Here is a 16,024-nt window from a genome sequence, read left to right on the forward strand (position 1 = left end):
CGTCGTTGGTTTTAGTTTTTTAGTTTACGGTACTACCTACCGTGTCGTACTTTTACCTTAACGTAAATTAACTAAATTAGTTGTACTAATACTTATACAATATATATATATATATATATATAACTACATATGTCTCTCTCTCTCTCTCTCTCTCTCTCTCTCTCTCTCTCTGAATTCGATGAGTTTCTATAAATTCCATTTTAATTCATGGAATATGAAACTGAAAACTGTTAAGGAATTTCGTTATGTTTGCTTAACTGACCTGAATGACTATAGAAGCAATAAAATATTTATATTTAAATATTTTAAATATGAATACGAATACATATTTTTATATAATTTGAATGTAAAAAATGTTTTTCAAGATTTTACAAAACGGTAATACTATTATAAGACTTATTAACTTTATATTATATTAGTTATGGTAATTGTATAAATAATACAATTTTATTTACAAGATCCAATTCTGTAAATTTTAAATAACGATAGCATTGGTATCGTTGTGCAAGTGATGCAAGTATATGATGTACGTTAAAAAAATTGCATTAACGGCAATATAACAATACCGATATTATCATTATAGTTATAGAAGCGTTATATAAATTAAATGAATTATTATGATTTTATCTATGTTTACTAATGTGTGTCTATTCTATTTCTCACGTTAGAAAAATGAATAATAACTCGCAAAATGCGGAATTTTATCATGAAATATTAATTTTTTTATACGAGATTAATCGCCGAGAGAATCAGTACATAAGACCGAAGCGTGTGATTAATCGGCATATTTAAGGATCAGGTACTGAATGTTACGGGAATAATGCGTGTGCTCATTTATATGCGATAAAATCGAGCCAAACAACTGTCCACTATAGATATTTAATTATTCGCTTAACATATTGTACACGAATATTGTATATGAATATTGTGCGAATAATTAGCAATCGATGTTGAAATATACGTATAATGAGAATCTCGCTTTGCTGCATGCTGTGCTTCTTCATCTTTGATGGCATCATTATCCAAGATCGGTGTGCCAGCTTTTCCGGACTATCAGAGACGTCATAATTATGCACGTGATGCTTCTCTCTCTTCCTCTCTCACATACACTCACCCACACATACACTTAGCGAGAAAGAGAGAGAGTAATCTTATTTCCTACTCGATGTGCTATAAAGAGACAAATTCAAAGAAACTATCTGAAATAATGTATTCTTTATGCAGATATAGAACTGCATTGAAAAAATATTAAACAGGTATGAGGAAAAGAAGGTTAAAAAAAAATATAAACAGAACAAAAAGATTTCGTATTTTTATCTTGGAATTATAAATCGCAAATGCAGAAACATAAAAATATGTTACTATTGTATGTTTCAGAATTACATTGCAATATTAAAAGGCAAAGTCTATTTTTAAATGATTTCTGATGATATTTTTCTATCTTTTTTTTTTCTTTTGCAAACTGGCGTCAAGAACTGATGTTTATCCTTGTTTTAGCACTTTGCAATCAATATCATTGTGTTATTGGAAATATCTATTATTTATAAATTTCTACGTCGTTTCCAATCGTGACGAAAGATCGTGTGAAATTTTAGCATTCAGATAGTTCTCGAGAAATTAAGTTAATAATTCTAACACAATTGAAAGCTGAGTCACGGACCTACATGAGATTTCTGGATAATCGAAATTTAGAAACAGCGGAAATTAATAATGTGCAGTTGACATATTCAACAGTATCTAGAACATCCGCACTCATGAAGAAAACTTGTAATGCTAGAATTCATTAATCTTGGATATATATCTCATTGATCTTTTCAATTATTCGTAAACGTGAAATAACAAATACGTGCGATTAATTACGTGCGATTAATTGCGAAAGAACTTTTTTTTTAGTTTATCGAGTATTATCGAGAAATCCTACACGCGTGTATACGGAATTTCCATTCGTCGGGCCTCGATTTCGCAAGAGTTTTGGATTCTCACAGTCACATCGAGGCACGCTTAGCAAATCCCTTTCGCGGCATATACAGAATCATGCGAACGCTAAGAATAGCTGAAACCAATTTTGATACTTTTGGTAAAGAAAAGGTAGGTTCAGATTACGACCGATGACGCAAGAGATCCTAGAAGTTTTCAAACGATACAACGCAACGAATATTAGGCGGAGAATGAGTAGAATATACCTGCGATGATGTATATAATCGATTAGAATAGAAATTAAATAGGAAAAATTACGAGATTAGGAACAAAAAGGCAGATTTTATGACAGATTTATGGCGTTTTTAACTCTTATTACATTTCTTGGTGATACAATTATTACAAAATAAATATTAAAGATATTATAAATATTATCGATATAATATCTATAATTATTATTTACAGATATCTAGATAAATATTACAATTAAAAATATAATATTACAATTAAAAATATTAGAAATAGCTACACGTTTGCAACTTAGTTTCTAACTGGGCTCTCTTCTCTTCTCACCATGATTTGTAGAAAATTTGCTATCAGTTTCAAACTTGATTTATGAGAAACTATCGAACTCCACGTTGTTCAATATAATTGTCATCTCTTGCAAAACGGCACAAAGATATAATTTTCATTTCTATTAATTTTGCACACACACAAATTTATCTTTTTTCCTAACTAATCGATGATCTTTCTTTTATTTTGAATATTTATCTGCAATATAATCATCTAATTAAATTGACTTGTAAAAAATAATCGTGTTAGATAAAAGTGATGCTAAAAAGAAATGTCGAAATCTGAAATTTTAAAGAAGGACATTAGAAGAATCTTCCCAGAAATATTATCTAATATTAGCCGCTTAGGGTTGTTGTCCTTTTACTTACCTTCAAGGTTGCACGTGTTTACGTGAGCCCGATCTTCCAGGAAATCGAACATGACGACAAAGAGAGATGTTATTGATTTCGAAACAACAGGAAGAATAAAAGTTCCACGCCACTAGGATAAAGGTACGCTCGATGAAGCGCTGATTGTCCAAACAAAATTAATTGAAATTCATAGAGATTTATGTCGAATTAGAGAATTCGCCAGAGACTTCAATGCTCGTTTCAAATTCTCGCTTGAATTTCACGAGATTACAGTTTGCAGCGAGAGTGGAAGCTTCGCAAATGTGCGACATCGCTTCTCATCCCGACTCCCCGCAATTCCTGAAGATTTCTTCCATGTTTCTGCGAGAAAACAACGAGACGGATGATAGTGGGACGTGGGTAAAAAATGTCCCCCGCGCTGTATCGATCGTTGGTGTTCGCCGGTGGCGCTCCAGATTCAGGCGTAACGATAATTCGCCACTCTACCATAACGAACCGGGCGGCTCTTGGAAGACGACCAAGTACCACCTCTCTCTCTTTCTTTCTTTCTCTTTCTCTCTTTCTGTCTCTCTCTCTTTTGGTTTTACTTGTGCAAGAGATGCCAGAACTGGCGACGATAGAGAAGGAACAAGAAAGGTGTAGGTGGAAGAAGGGCAGACAAGACGAGAGTTGTTTGCGAGCGCAGTTTGCGGCTTGCTCTCGTTTTTTAAGGAGGCACTCACAATCAGGCTGTATTGTTCTCAAGGAGAAACCGCCTGCCGTGAAAATGAGCTTCGTCGCCGACATGGTGCACCGCTGTCATCGTCGTCGTCGTTGTCGTTGTCGTCGTCATCGTCGTTGACATATCGCGACGCGATTCGTTGCGCGAAAGATATTATTCAGTCTGACGTGTGTAGAGCTCTTCACAGAAGGAGTCTGAGGGCTTCACGAACGGAACCTTAAAGTATCTCTATTCGAGGAATAAGCACAAAGATACTCTATATATATGGAAAATGGATAGAATTAAATATATCAATCGCGCTACATTTTAACTTTAAGAAAGAATGATAATAATTTCCACTACGATAGCGAAAATTAATGAACGATATTTAATTATGTTTTTTATATAAAATTTAAATGCATTTGTATAAAAATCATGAAAGACATCATGTTGTTTTATCGAAGATGAGAAAGGAATATCGATTCTCTTCGCATTCCAAAGTACCGTATTATTTATCCTGAAAATAAAATGACTCAATGATGAAAACAAGAATTAAAGTTTAACGTATGCTCGCAATTTCTCTTGTAATTCTAATTAATTTTTTCCTTAATATAATCCCTATTGGGAGACTATTGCTGTATCATTACTGATATACAAGTCACGAGTTAACAAAGGTCATCACCGGCGATACGGGGTAACTTCATCTAAACTTCGGAATTAGACTCTCTCATTTGAACTTTGGAAATTGTGTTTCGCAGAATGAATTGCTGGGTCAGTGCCTGTTCAATTTCATCTATCCCGATGACCTTGATGAGCTCAAGCGTAATCTTTTGCCCGATGGACAGCCGATGACATCGTCAACGCCGTCGCCGATGAACATCTCGCAGGTATCCGAGTTGACACACGATAATAGTTCCAACTCTTCTGAGGAATCCTCGACATCAAGTCAACGGTCGAACGAGAAGCTCAAACGCTTCTTCGAACAGAGACGGAATTTCAAAATTCGCATAGCGCAACGCACTAATTCCAGGCGCGACCACACGCAGTACGAATGTTTCGACATTTCGGGTCTTCTCCGGCTCGCAGAAGCTTGCAAAAACGTGGACATCCAAAACGGACACAGAGGAAGACAACGAGGTGAGTTTTAATCGTTCTTTGATATATATAATCATCTTGTAACAGTTTGAAATAATTATCTTGTAACAGCTCTATTGCAAAATTCGACATCGGATTAATTTTAGAAGATAAATCTGAAAAAAATTTAACGTTAAGAGACCGCCAACTAAAATATGAATTTAACTTGTATCATATTTTTTACTTCGTTCTTGTATTGTCATTTTATTTATTTATTTATTTAAAACTAACATAAACTATACATGTTGAATATGATACATAAAAAATATAACTGTCGTTCAGAGCGATTGTACAGAGTAACATTTTGACATGCTGATTCAGATACAGATCTTATTGTTAATTTATTCTGATTTCAAGACTTTGTTATTCTCCTTCAAATTACATTTACCCTCTGACTTATCTATTGTATGCAGTTGTCAAATAAGATGTTTTATTAAAATATTGGGGGAATAGAATAATTGCACTATAAATTTTAAGGATACTATTATGAGTTTAAAAAATTGATTCATAAATCAATTTGAAAAAAGATAAATTGGCTGTTAAATAATGTAGATCCTAATTTTAATAGCTTTTAATAGTAATTCACGAACTAATTGCGAACAAATATCTTGTTTACATTATTATTTATATGGCATTTAATTCAGTTAATTCAGTTCAACAATCAAGTCTTTCGATTACACCGTTTTATTGTGTGACATAGCTAACAATAAGATAGTTCCTATCGCGAATTGAATAATCCTATCGTGACTACCATGGTATATATATTATGTGTGTCGACAATCGTAGACGTTTCTTTTATAGGGGACATAGGGGATCACATCATTATCACAGTTTTTTAATAATTTTTAGAAAAAAGAGAATATAAAATTTTAATATTATGTACATTAATAATATACCTTACATCTCTAAGATATCAAAAAAATATTTACTTTTTAATACATTGTATATCGTACAAATAAGTTATTTAATTTTAAATAAAACTGCGAAAATGTGACAATTAATCCCATACTCAAAATTGATTGACACGTTCCAGGATTAATAGTGACATATTTTTTTATAGATAAAATATATAAAATATATGAAAAAATATGAATAAAATATATGAAAAAAAACATTTTTATTAATGTTAGTTCTATATTTTAGAAAATAATAGTAATTGTATATACGAGTAAAACAATTATTTTAATAATAAAATACATAATAATTTCTATAGTATGAAAAATTAAAAAATATATCTATTTGAAATATTATATTTGTAAATATATTTGTAAACATATTCTTTAAAAGCATATAAAGAGATTTGAATTAACTATTAAATCCTTAATCCGACTCGTCAATCTACTCTCATACTGTTTTTAAAAAGAGATTGTATTCACATTCTTTGTTGCAATAACGATTAAGTACAATAAAAATTATCTATAAAGACGTATCATTTTCTATGATTACAGAGAAATCGCAATTGATAATTCTAAAAACTAATGAAAAAATAAAGAAACTAAGAAAAATTTCCTTACCAGCTTCATTTTCTTACAAGTCGTTGTAAGTAAAATACATGACGTTTCTAGCGTAAATCATTTTACGCAACACTTTATTATGTCAGAAATCTACAATAAAAGGAAGAGAATTTTCTGTCACTAGTTGAGTGAGTTATTAACTTGAGTTATTAACTTTTTGACAATCAACCCCGTATGACAACGGTTTTCCCTACAAATCAGCCATATCAAATTTCATTACGTATTCCATGTCGAACGGTTCGTGTGAGTTAGTTACTCTCTCGCGCGTATATTCCTCGGATCGATGGTCTCGTTTTATCGCGCGACATGGCTGAAAACCTGTAGCGCTGGTTTCGAAACGAGTATCGCAAATATTTACGCTACTCCTGTATTTAAATTTAGACCTTCGCCGTCGCGGACGAAAATATGTAGGCGCAGCGTCACGAGTGTTTAGCGTAGATTTCTTTTTTTTTTTGCTCGTCTCTAAGATGAGAATCGAATAGCGAAAAACACCATTTAAGAAGACGTGTTCAAAGAAATGGACCCGATGAGGGTGGGCTTCAACCGTGCCCAACGATCCTTATTATACAGGATATTCAGACCTATCGCGCCTCTTTTCTGTTCGCAAATTCTTTGATGTATATATTTTGAATTTTTCTCTGCCTGAATATTTAATAGAAAACCAACATCCGACATAACTTTTCGCTTTTCGACATTAAATAAGTAAACTGGTTGAAATTATATTTTCGCCATGATAGAGCTTCCTCAGGGGAAATAAAATATGATTTATGTATTTGCATTTTGTACCTTTCACCTTCTCAGTAACTTACGATTCAAGACTGATCAATGTCTCAAAATCAAACATCAATCACTCTTTCATCGATTTATTCAATAAGATGGAAATTTAAATATTAACACTGAGAGAAAAAAAATTAGTTTTAGCAGCTATAAATTAACAACTTTAAAGCATTTGAAACTAGTTATACAAAGTAATAAGAACTAAAGTAGTATTGAATAATATAAAAATATAGTATTTACTTTAGTTCTTGTTACTTTGTAAAACTATTAGTTGCAATTTTAGAGTTGTTAATTTATAGTTGCTAAAACTATTTTTTTTTCTCTCAGTGCAAGTAGTAAATTGACGTTATTCGTGATCATTTCGACATCAAAATATTATTAAAAATCTCCTTTTGAAATCAACTTGTTACTTGAGTATTCTCCTTGAACATTTATTCTTAAGTTTTTATGATTGCCGTCATTAAATTCTCTTGAAACAATCGAGTTTCACCTCCGATTTTACTTTGTACAATTGCTGATTGTTTTGCTAATAATAATACATTGAAATAATACATTTGGCTTTAACAGAAGCGACGAGCACAACCAACGACATTGTTTTTGCTGGCATAGCGACCCTGCCACAGAAACGGCCCATCACCGAATTGTCGATAATGGACGCCAATAAAGACGAGTATGTGACGCGGCATCTGGTCGACGGGCGTATCATTTATTGCGATCATAGGGTATCGGTCATTGCCGGATACCTATCGGAGGAGATATCGGGCCTGAACGCATTCGGTTTTATGCACAAGGACGATTGTAGGTGGACGATGATCGGCCTACGGCAAAGTAAGCATTTAAATATAACGCGTTAAATCTTCGCATTGATGACAATATTTACCGCATCACTTGACCATTACATTTTACAACGATACCAGTATCTTTTCTCTTTCCTTCCTTTTCCTCTAGAATTCGATGAAAAATATCTAAATTATTCTTAAAAATAATATCTATTATTATTAAAAATATCTATATTATAAAATAATATTTATATATATTTTATTATGTCCAATGATTAAATTATTAAAGTTATACGTTATATTTACAACAGTCAGTTTAATAATGTTATATTATACATTATTTGCCAACATTATTTTAATGCATTCAGGCTTTACGATGCGGGCGCTTATGAGATATTTTGCATATTATTTCCATAACGAATTGCAATTTAGATGTGACAACAAAGTACATGTAAAACGACTATTTTGAATTTGTGATGGGTCAAATATCGTTTTGCTTTCGTAATTAATCATAATTTGTTTTACATTCATAGTGTACGACCGTGCCGAAATGTGCGGCACGTCATGCTACAGGCTACTCACAAAGAACGGTGAGTTCATCTACTTACGGACCCACGGTTATTTGGAAATTGACAGAGATATGAATATGGTGGAATCCTTCGTTTGTGTTAACACCATGGTGACGTAAGTACAATTTCGCTATTTAGGATAGATTGGAGTAAGTGACAAAGCAGTTTTGATGGATCCGAATAGAAATATTAACGAGCAATAAACATTAAAAGAATTCAATTATTTTTTTCTGTAGAATAATCACCACACAAAATTCACTTTGTTCAGCAATTGGTTGAGACCGTGAGACAATTCTTGAAGTAAAATCTATGCCCTTATACACACTTGTCCTACTTTTCCACTTGTCCTGCTTTTCCACTTGCTCCAGCCTAAAAAAAAACTGTTCTTTTTGTTCCTCAAGTGCTAAAACAAACACATCGATTATGTCATGCAATAATATATAACAATAGAAAAACTTTGTATATAGGGAAGAGGAGGGCATTCAACTAATAAAAGACATGAAAATAAGGTTCTCCGCGACCGTGTCCGCAAGTAGTAAAAGTCTGATTCCAGATATCGGCAATAACGCACTACCAATCGACATGGTAAGTCAAACTGTACATATATATATATATATATATATATATATATATATATAGTATATATATATATATATATATATAGATCTAACACAATGCGCTTTCGTTTACATTATGAAATTACAAGCAAAAAGGTTTAACGAAAAAAATGATTTATTAGAACACTCTGTCGTCGAATTCAAAAGCCAACGTCGAAGATCCATCGCAGCTCGAAGTTGCTATCAATTACCTAATCAGCGACTTACCCTCGTCGGTTATAACAGAGGATTGTTTGTCTCCCTCACCAATGCCGCATACGCAGTACGTAAAGGCTGCTATATTCTCTTCTCGTATGCCTCCAGTTTCCGCGCATGCCAATAAAATCGGCATCAATAAAATCAACCGTTGCATCGTTATCCAAGGCAAAGGCAAAGGCAAAGCATCTCCGAAGCAAGAGTCCAAACATACCATTGGAAAGTTGATTAATTCCAATAGTGCGGAGCAAAGCCCAATGTCGGATTCAGAGAGCGTGATATCGTCCGGCAAACCTTTGTCAATGTTTGAAATGATAAATGCTGACCACAACAGCCATGGCAATATCCAAAACGCTGATATGTCTGCACAATCGAAAGTTCTTGCCACTCGCAAGTCTGGTAAGAACTCCCGCGCGTCTCGTAATCATACATCATGTTTGGATAGTTCTCCAAGTGCAAATGTTTTGAACGGCACCGCATGCAATATTAAGGTGGAACGTGGCACCGAGGAAGCATTCAATTGTGTGAAAAAGCAGGAGGTACAATACTTTGATGACAGTGCGAGTGATAATTCTATTGCCTCGTCGGGGATTGAAATGCATAATCGATGTCCATTGAAAAGGATATGTAGCGATGAGAATCTTCTGGTGATGCATAGTAAGAAGAGATCTAACGATGTGTATACATCGACGAATATAAACAACGAACAACAGCACATCTCCTATTTGAAATGCAGATCTTTCGCATCTGAGTATCCGACATTTTCAGATGAATTTAATCAATACAATGATGTCAATTCGCAACCGCTGACAGTGGCGGAATCGCCTAATTCAAGTTTACATGAAGTCGGAACCGATTATCAACAGTTGGTAGATCCCGCCGTGCCGCTAGGCGTAACAAATCATGATGAAGAACAGTTTGTTGATTTGCAGGACCTGAAAGAGGACACGTTGCTAAGTTCGGAACTTGACGCAAGTCCAGGTAAATTACAATAGTAATATCTTTGGCGTTATATCTCGAATTAAATCTTTGTTTTCTAGAAAATTCTATGTAAACCGTAACCTCTTAATTTCATTATAATTGCAATTTTTATTGTCATGGGAAGAGACTATAAACGTCTTATTCTTTACTTTAGAAGATCGAGCTTTATTTTTGAAGATGATTATTGTTATTGTAATTGGAAATTTTCTACGGGACGAATATTGCTTTGTTTATTCTTAGTTGAAATTAAATATGTTTTGGATATTTTGTTTCACAGTGTAGTATGTATTTTCCCACTAAAAATTTCTAAATATATATGCGATAATTCAAAGAATAATTGGTTAAGAAAAGAAACTGATAAGAGTATGCACGTATAAAAAGAATCACAGGTTATTGTTAATTGAACTTTGACTTTTACAATTCGGAGCGTTTTCGGAAAGAATATTTGTTCACATTCGCTAGCTAGTTACGAAGTAAATACATTTGCGACAATTGATACATTGTTCACGAGTCGAGCAGCGATCTAGGATTGCGAACAATAAATACTCAGCGATTTAGAGCGCTCGCGCCTAATATAAATTGATCATCATAAATGCGCTATTATTGTCAGTCATTTACATTAACATATCGCGCGCCTTGAGGATAGATGATTGTCAACTTCGCTATACACATGTGTTGCGATGAAACCGCTTAACCTTGTTAATAAAAAATTAATAAACGTCTCGCATGATCATTAAATTATACATCCAACGGCAATACGTAAATTTTCGCAATAGGTCTTTATATACCTGTTTTTGTCTGAATTGTAACTAATTATTATCATTGCCCGGATGAACCTTCTGTATTCTAATACTCATTTTAACGGTGGAAGATTATCTTTCTTACAAGTATCAATTGCCGCACCTTAATTAAGGGCCCCTTATTAATTTGCCATTTATTTTACTGTTGCAAATTCGTCAAATATTCCCTAGATCATCGCTTCCAAAAGTATTGACGCATTCGTCAACATCTGCCATCTAGACAGCCTACTCATTTTAATCTCAGTTATACCAGGTTCTGGATAAGATATTAATGCAGTTTTTATAAGAAAATGACCGAGCGACAGACAATTTAAGTCATTAGAATCTGACGATATCGCAGTCAACAGTCTATTTTTTATTTTATTTAATATTGTCTCTATCTGAATCATCAATGTAGCAACTTCTTCAAAAGTCATTGCAGTTTCTGACGCTATTTTATAAAAATAGTTTTTAAATTTTATCGCCGACAATCCATCAAAATGTGAGATTCGGTATGAAGTGCCATTTTTATCCCTTCTAATGCTGTCTCATTTATGATTTTTAGCGTTTTTGTCTCTTGACGAAAAATCCTACTAAATTCCGCCAATTTACGATTAGCTCCTACAAAATTAGTGCCGTTATCTAAAAATAAATCCTACATCTACGACCGATAAAATACTTAAATGTCCCGAGAAACGCGTCCGCAGTCATATCCGATATCATCTCTAAGTGGACCGCTTTAATGACCATGCATGTAAACAATGCGACGTAAGACTTCATCCGTCTAGCATTCTTTCGTTGACTGTCACACACGTAAATCGGCCCACAAAAGTTCACTTCTGTCTTACTGAACGGTCTTGCCGCTATCACCCGTCTACACGGCAGATTCTCACGATTTACTGCGCCAAACGAGGTTTTGCTCTGAGACAGATAATACATCGTCGAAGTATCCAGCGCACCACATCGCACACCCTGAGAGGCCAATACCGTTGGCGCACGGCTGCAATCGTAGTCTCAGCATGTAAATTTCTCCTAGGTTCATGCTGTATAATCAACTTCATGAGAATCGTGCGGCAACACTAGTGGATGCCTCGTATCATGCAGCTCAATATGTTTCAATCCCACATGAATTAGTCCTTTATTAAGTTCTGGATTAAGATGCTTCAAGCTGCTTTCTTTTTTGAAATCGGCTTGTCACTTAGGGTCACAAGCGCGCCGTTCGCAGCTCCTTCGGGCCACAACCTCTCATACATACAAGAGAAGAGTAGAATTCTCCTTGGATCCAACATGGTATTAATCCTCGATTACCATCAACTTCTGAATTTCACCGACTCTGAGCGATGAAAACCGGCAACTTTTTGTGTGCTGCCCTGATCCAATGCAGGACTATAATAGACTATAATAGATGAATCTGTCCAATAATGCACCTTCTTAATATTAATCTCCAATGCCATCTTGATCCTGCTGACCAGTTGCGCCAACAATTGTTCCGCATAACTCCAACTTTGCAATTGATAGTCGCGACCTCGACGCGACTCTCGATTTTGCACACAGCAGCCTCACTTGAATCGAATCCATTCGGCTGCGCAAATAGATGCAAGCGCCATAAGCACAATCGCTGGCGCAAAATCCATGAAGGTGGACCTCCGAATTCAGCCTTTCGCTAGTCACGTATGAACCTGAGAAGCCATCGTTCCCAGTCCACTAACCGAAACATGCGCCGGATAATGTTTGAATCCCAACATCTCAATGCATTCTCTGGTTATAAAACGATTATGATTCGTCATCCAACAGCGCACGACAAGATCTTCCAATGCCCTTGCTATCCAATACTTGTACTACTGCCATCGTAAGAAACACATGCCTATTTCGAATAATGCGTGACTTACACTTGTCGTCATCATTCGGTCCGCATCCGAACCTACCGCCACGCTTGTTGTAGCAATCACCGTTTGATCCTCGTGCAATAATGTGTGTTATAACGCCTGTGACACCTGCGATATGATCCACGGAACCACACTGCGCGGCCCGATGAGAGCCGATCCGGAGATTCAAACAATCCACACGACTTCGTTTCCTTCGTTCTATCCTTCATACCTAGCTATAGATAATTCGAGCACTTATATATCGCATAACTCTTTCCGCAATATGTGCACGATGAACTCGTGATGGCCGCGCAAGTACTCCTAATTCGCCTTGAGTTTTCCTGATTGTAACTTGCAATAGCCGGCCTTTGATTATGGGAGGATGCCTCCAACGCTCTACAAAAACGCTGAGTTAAAAAAATCAGTTAAATCGCGAATGTAGCATTCCTGCTTAGAGGAGAGCACTTCTCATGCTCAGCTTGTTTTTGGATCCGACCAACTCGTCAGCAAATGCTTCATGGCCATGTCTAACAATCGTCGCAATGCCACATGATCCTCTTTTACCAATTTTGGTAATTCGAATAATTTATATGCTTCTGTTTTATCGCCTTTGTATTGTCGTATCTTGCCTTGAGAAGCTCCCAGGCTTCCACGTAATTCTCGTCAAATGCCTCCAGAGAAGCAATCACATCGCGAGCCTCTCTCTTTAGAGCCGACATCAAATATTGCATTTTTTGAACGCTTGGTAGAGCGCTATGTTTTGATGAATCATACTTTGAAATATGTTTCGAAATGGAATCCACTGATCGAAGATTCCTGAAAATACTAACAGATTAACTCTAGGCAGTTTCAAATGGTCGCTTGAAGAGCCACTTATCTGATTGCTAGCTAATTCCTAATGCGACGCTCGAGAGCTCGATCCGTCATTCAATGTAACTATCGGCTGCGTATGACTTGCTCATGTCGCCACCGCCTTTTCTTCTATTAAGGCTTCCAGTTCCGATGAAGAAATATCTGCTTTCGAATGCAGTCCTCTTCTCATGCTGCTCCTGATTCTCGTCATCAATCTCTATCTTTTCAATTTCGGATTGCACGGCATTGAAACTGTTCCATGTTTCCTGAGCTTTCTCTCTTAAAGTTCAAATATCATTACTGCCTCTTTAATAATTTTCTAATATAATATTAAGATAATTACAAAACCTCAAACATTGACTTTTTATCTGAGCTTGTTTGATTTTTAATGATTTAATTTGAGCCGCATCAGCTACTGCTTATCGATTGCACTTGTCTTTGCGCCGGCGTTATTGCATCCCGACTGAATCCCGGCTGTAATCCGACTCCTTTGCGGGAACGAACGTCAATTGTCAATGCAGTAAATTAATATGCTAAAGTAAGTAATCATGGATTTAGACTTTCGAAAAATCGATCGTGACCTCTATTGAGAGGTCGTAGATTCGCGTTTTTAGAATGTATGATCCGATCTTGTCAATATTGTTCGAGTTACGCTACTGTTGTTATGGAAATTTAAATGTAATCCATTACCTCTTATGCCATGTTATGCCAGCAATTAGAATTATCCAGACTCAGAATAGATACGCTGGCCTTGTTCTGTGTTATGCCCTATACATGGTGTACGTGCCGATGTCACAATCACTAGTTGCGCCTCTCTCACTCTCTTGCTACGTGTCCAAATTTCTTCAGCTTCCATTACACATCTCATGTTACTCACTTTAATAGATTTTCGATCTTAATTTTTTTCGACTGTCGATTCGGCTCGAAGAATCAAAAAAATATGATTAAAAAACTGAAAAGTGTGCACGTACAAAAAGAATCACAAGTTTATTGAACTTCGACTTTTACAATTCGGAAAGAATGTCTGTTCTCGTCGCTATCTAGTCACGAAGTAAATACATTTGCAATTGATACTATTGTTTGCGAGTCGAGCAGCGACCTAAGATGAATCGCGTATCAAAACAATAAATACTCAGCGATTTAGAGCGATCGCGCCTATAAATTGATCGCCATAAGTGCGTTATTATTATCAGTCTTTTACATTAACAATAATCATTTAACGAAGAAGTAAAATGTCCAAAGTTATTTTATAATCTTTGAATAGTACATGGTATAATTTATACTGCATGTATATTGCATTTACACATATATATATATATATATATATCAGCTATATTTTATTGGATTGTCCGGAAAATTCGTGCCGACTAACCTATATAATTTAATAAATGTATACTAAAATTTAAATTTTCTGTGTTTCAATTTTCCTTCAACATCGGCACGAACTTTCCGGACAACCCAATATTTAATTTTTCTATTTTCATTTAAAATCACATTGTGTATGATGTTATTAAATTAATTTATAATAATTGATGTATTCTTGAACATATTCTTTTCTTTTTGTTCGCAGAACTTATGATGAAGATATTTGGCGGTCTACGTAATGGAACTACAGGTTTCGAAGGTGAGTTTATATAGCATAAATATTTTTGGAAACGTATATTCATCAAATTAATTAAATTCCGATTTAGTTATTTCAGATTTTGACGAAGCAAAAATACAGCAATTAACACCTGATGATGTAAGTATATAATGTGAGAGATGATTAATTGTAAAATAGTTTTAAACACACTCATGCAGTTTAGAGTGAGAAGGAATTAAATTACATATTATATTTATAGCAAGTGGTGAATGACGAGTTAAGTCGCACATATTACCAGTTAGCAGACAGCATGGCATTGCATGAATCCCAAATCAACGTACTGGCACGTGATCTCAAGAACCCAGCTCTTCGTATTCAAAGGAAAAACCTGTCACAGTTACAGGTACATAAGTTGATACAAAAGAAATATAGCATAATGTATTGAGATATATTATTTTTTGTTCGTTATTTTCCAGGTCGAGCATAATATGCAGAAGCAAATGCTTAAAACCTTACAACAGGATCACTGTAAAATGCAAGTGAGCGCCAAGCAAAAGCTTGGAATCTGAAAAACGGAATGGTCACTTCGCGAAAGCCACTTTCAAGAAGCGAACTTAATATGATACATCCCGGAAATTATTATAATTGTTATAATTAATAAGAAATAAGCTTTAAAAGTTATCCTTTCCTCAAAGGACTAGAACAAAGCTTTTGACATACGCGCAAGTTGCATAATATTTCTCGATTTGTGTTGCGATATCATGTTCTGAGAATTCTCTATTTTGGAATTACTGATATCATCAAGATTTATGATGAAGATAAGATCTGGATAATCATTAT

At 34.9% G+C, this 16,024-nt stretch overlaps 1 protein-coding gene across 1 annotated transcript in view; it reads left to right on the top strand.

Annotated features, from left to right (window-relative positions):
- Positions 1–15,753, top strand: part of LOC105619445 (aryl hydrocarbon receptor nuclear translocator 2-like) — an 89,123-nt gene extending 73,370 nt beyond the window's left edge. The window contains exons 5-13 of the mRNA XM_012200963.1: positions 4,299–4,677; positions 7,533–7,793; positions 8,278–8,428; positions 8,781–8,898; positions 9,053–10,106; positions 15,173–15,226; positions 15,303–15,343; positions 15,444–15,587; positions 15,661–15,753. Coding sequence (XP_012056353.1) covers positions 4,299–4,677; positions 7,533–7,793; positions 8,278–8,428; positions 8,781–8,898; positions 9,053–10,106; positions 15,173–15,226; positions 15,303–15,343; positions 15,444–15,587; positions 15,661–15,753 — 2,295 coding nt within the window. The remainder of the gene's footprint in view (positions 1–4,298; positions 4,678–7,532; positions 7,794–8,277; positions 8,429–8,780; positions 8,899–9,052; positions 10,107–15,172; positions 15,227–15,302; positions 15,344–15,443; positions 15,588–15,660) is intronic.
- Positions 15,754–16,024: the final 271 nt, after the last annotated feature.

The sequence above is a fragment of the Atta cephalotes genome (assembly GCF_000143395.1).
Source record: "Atta cephalotes unplaced genomic scaffold scaffold00021, whole genome shotgun sequence".
Lineage (NCBI taxonomy): Eukaryota > Metazoa > Arthropoda > Insecta > Hymenoptera > Formicidae > Atta > Atta cephalotes.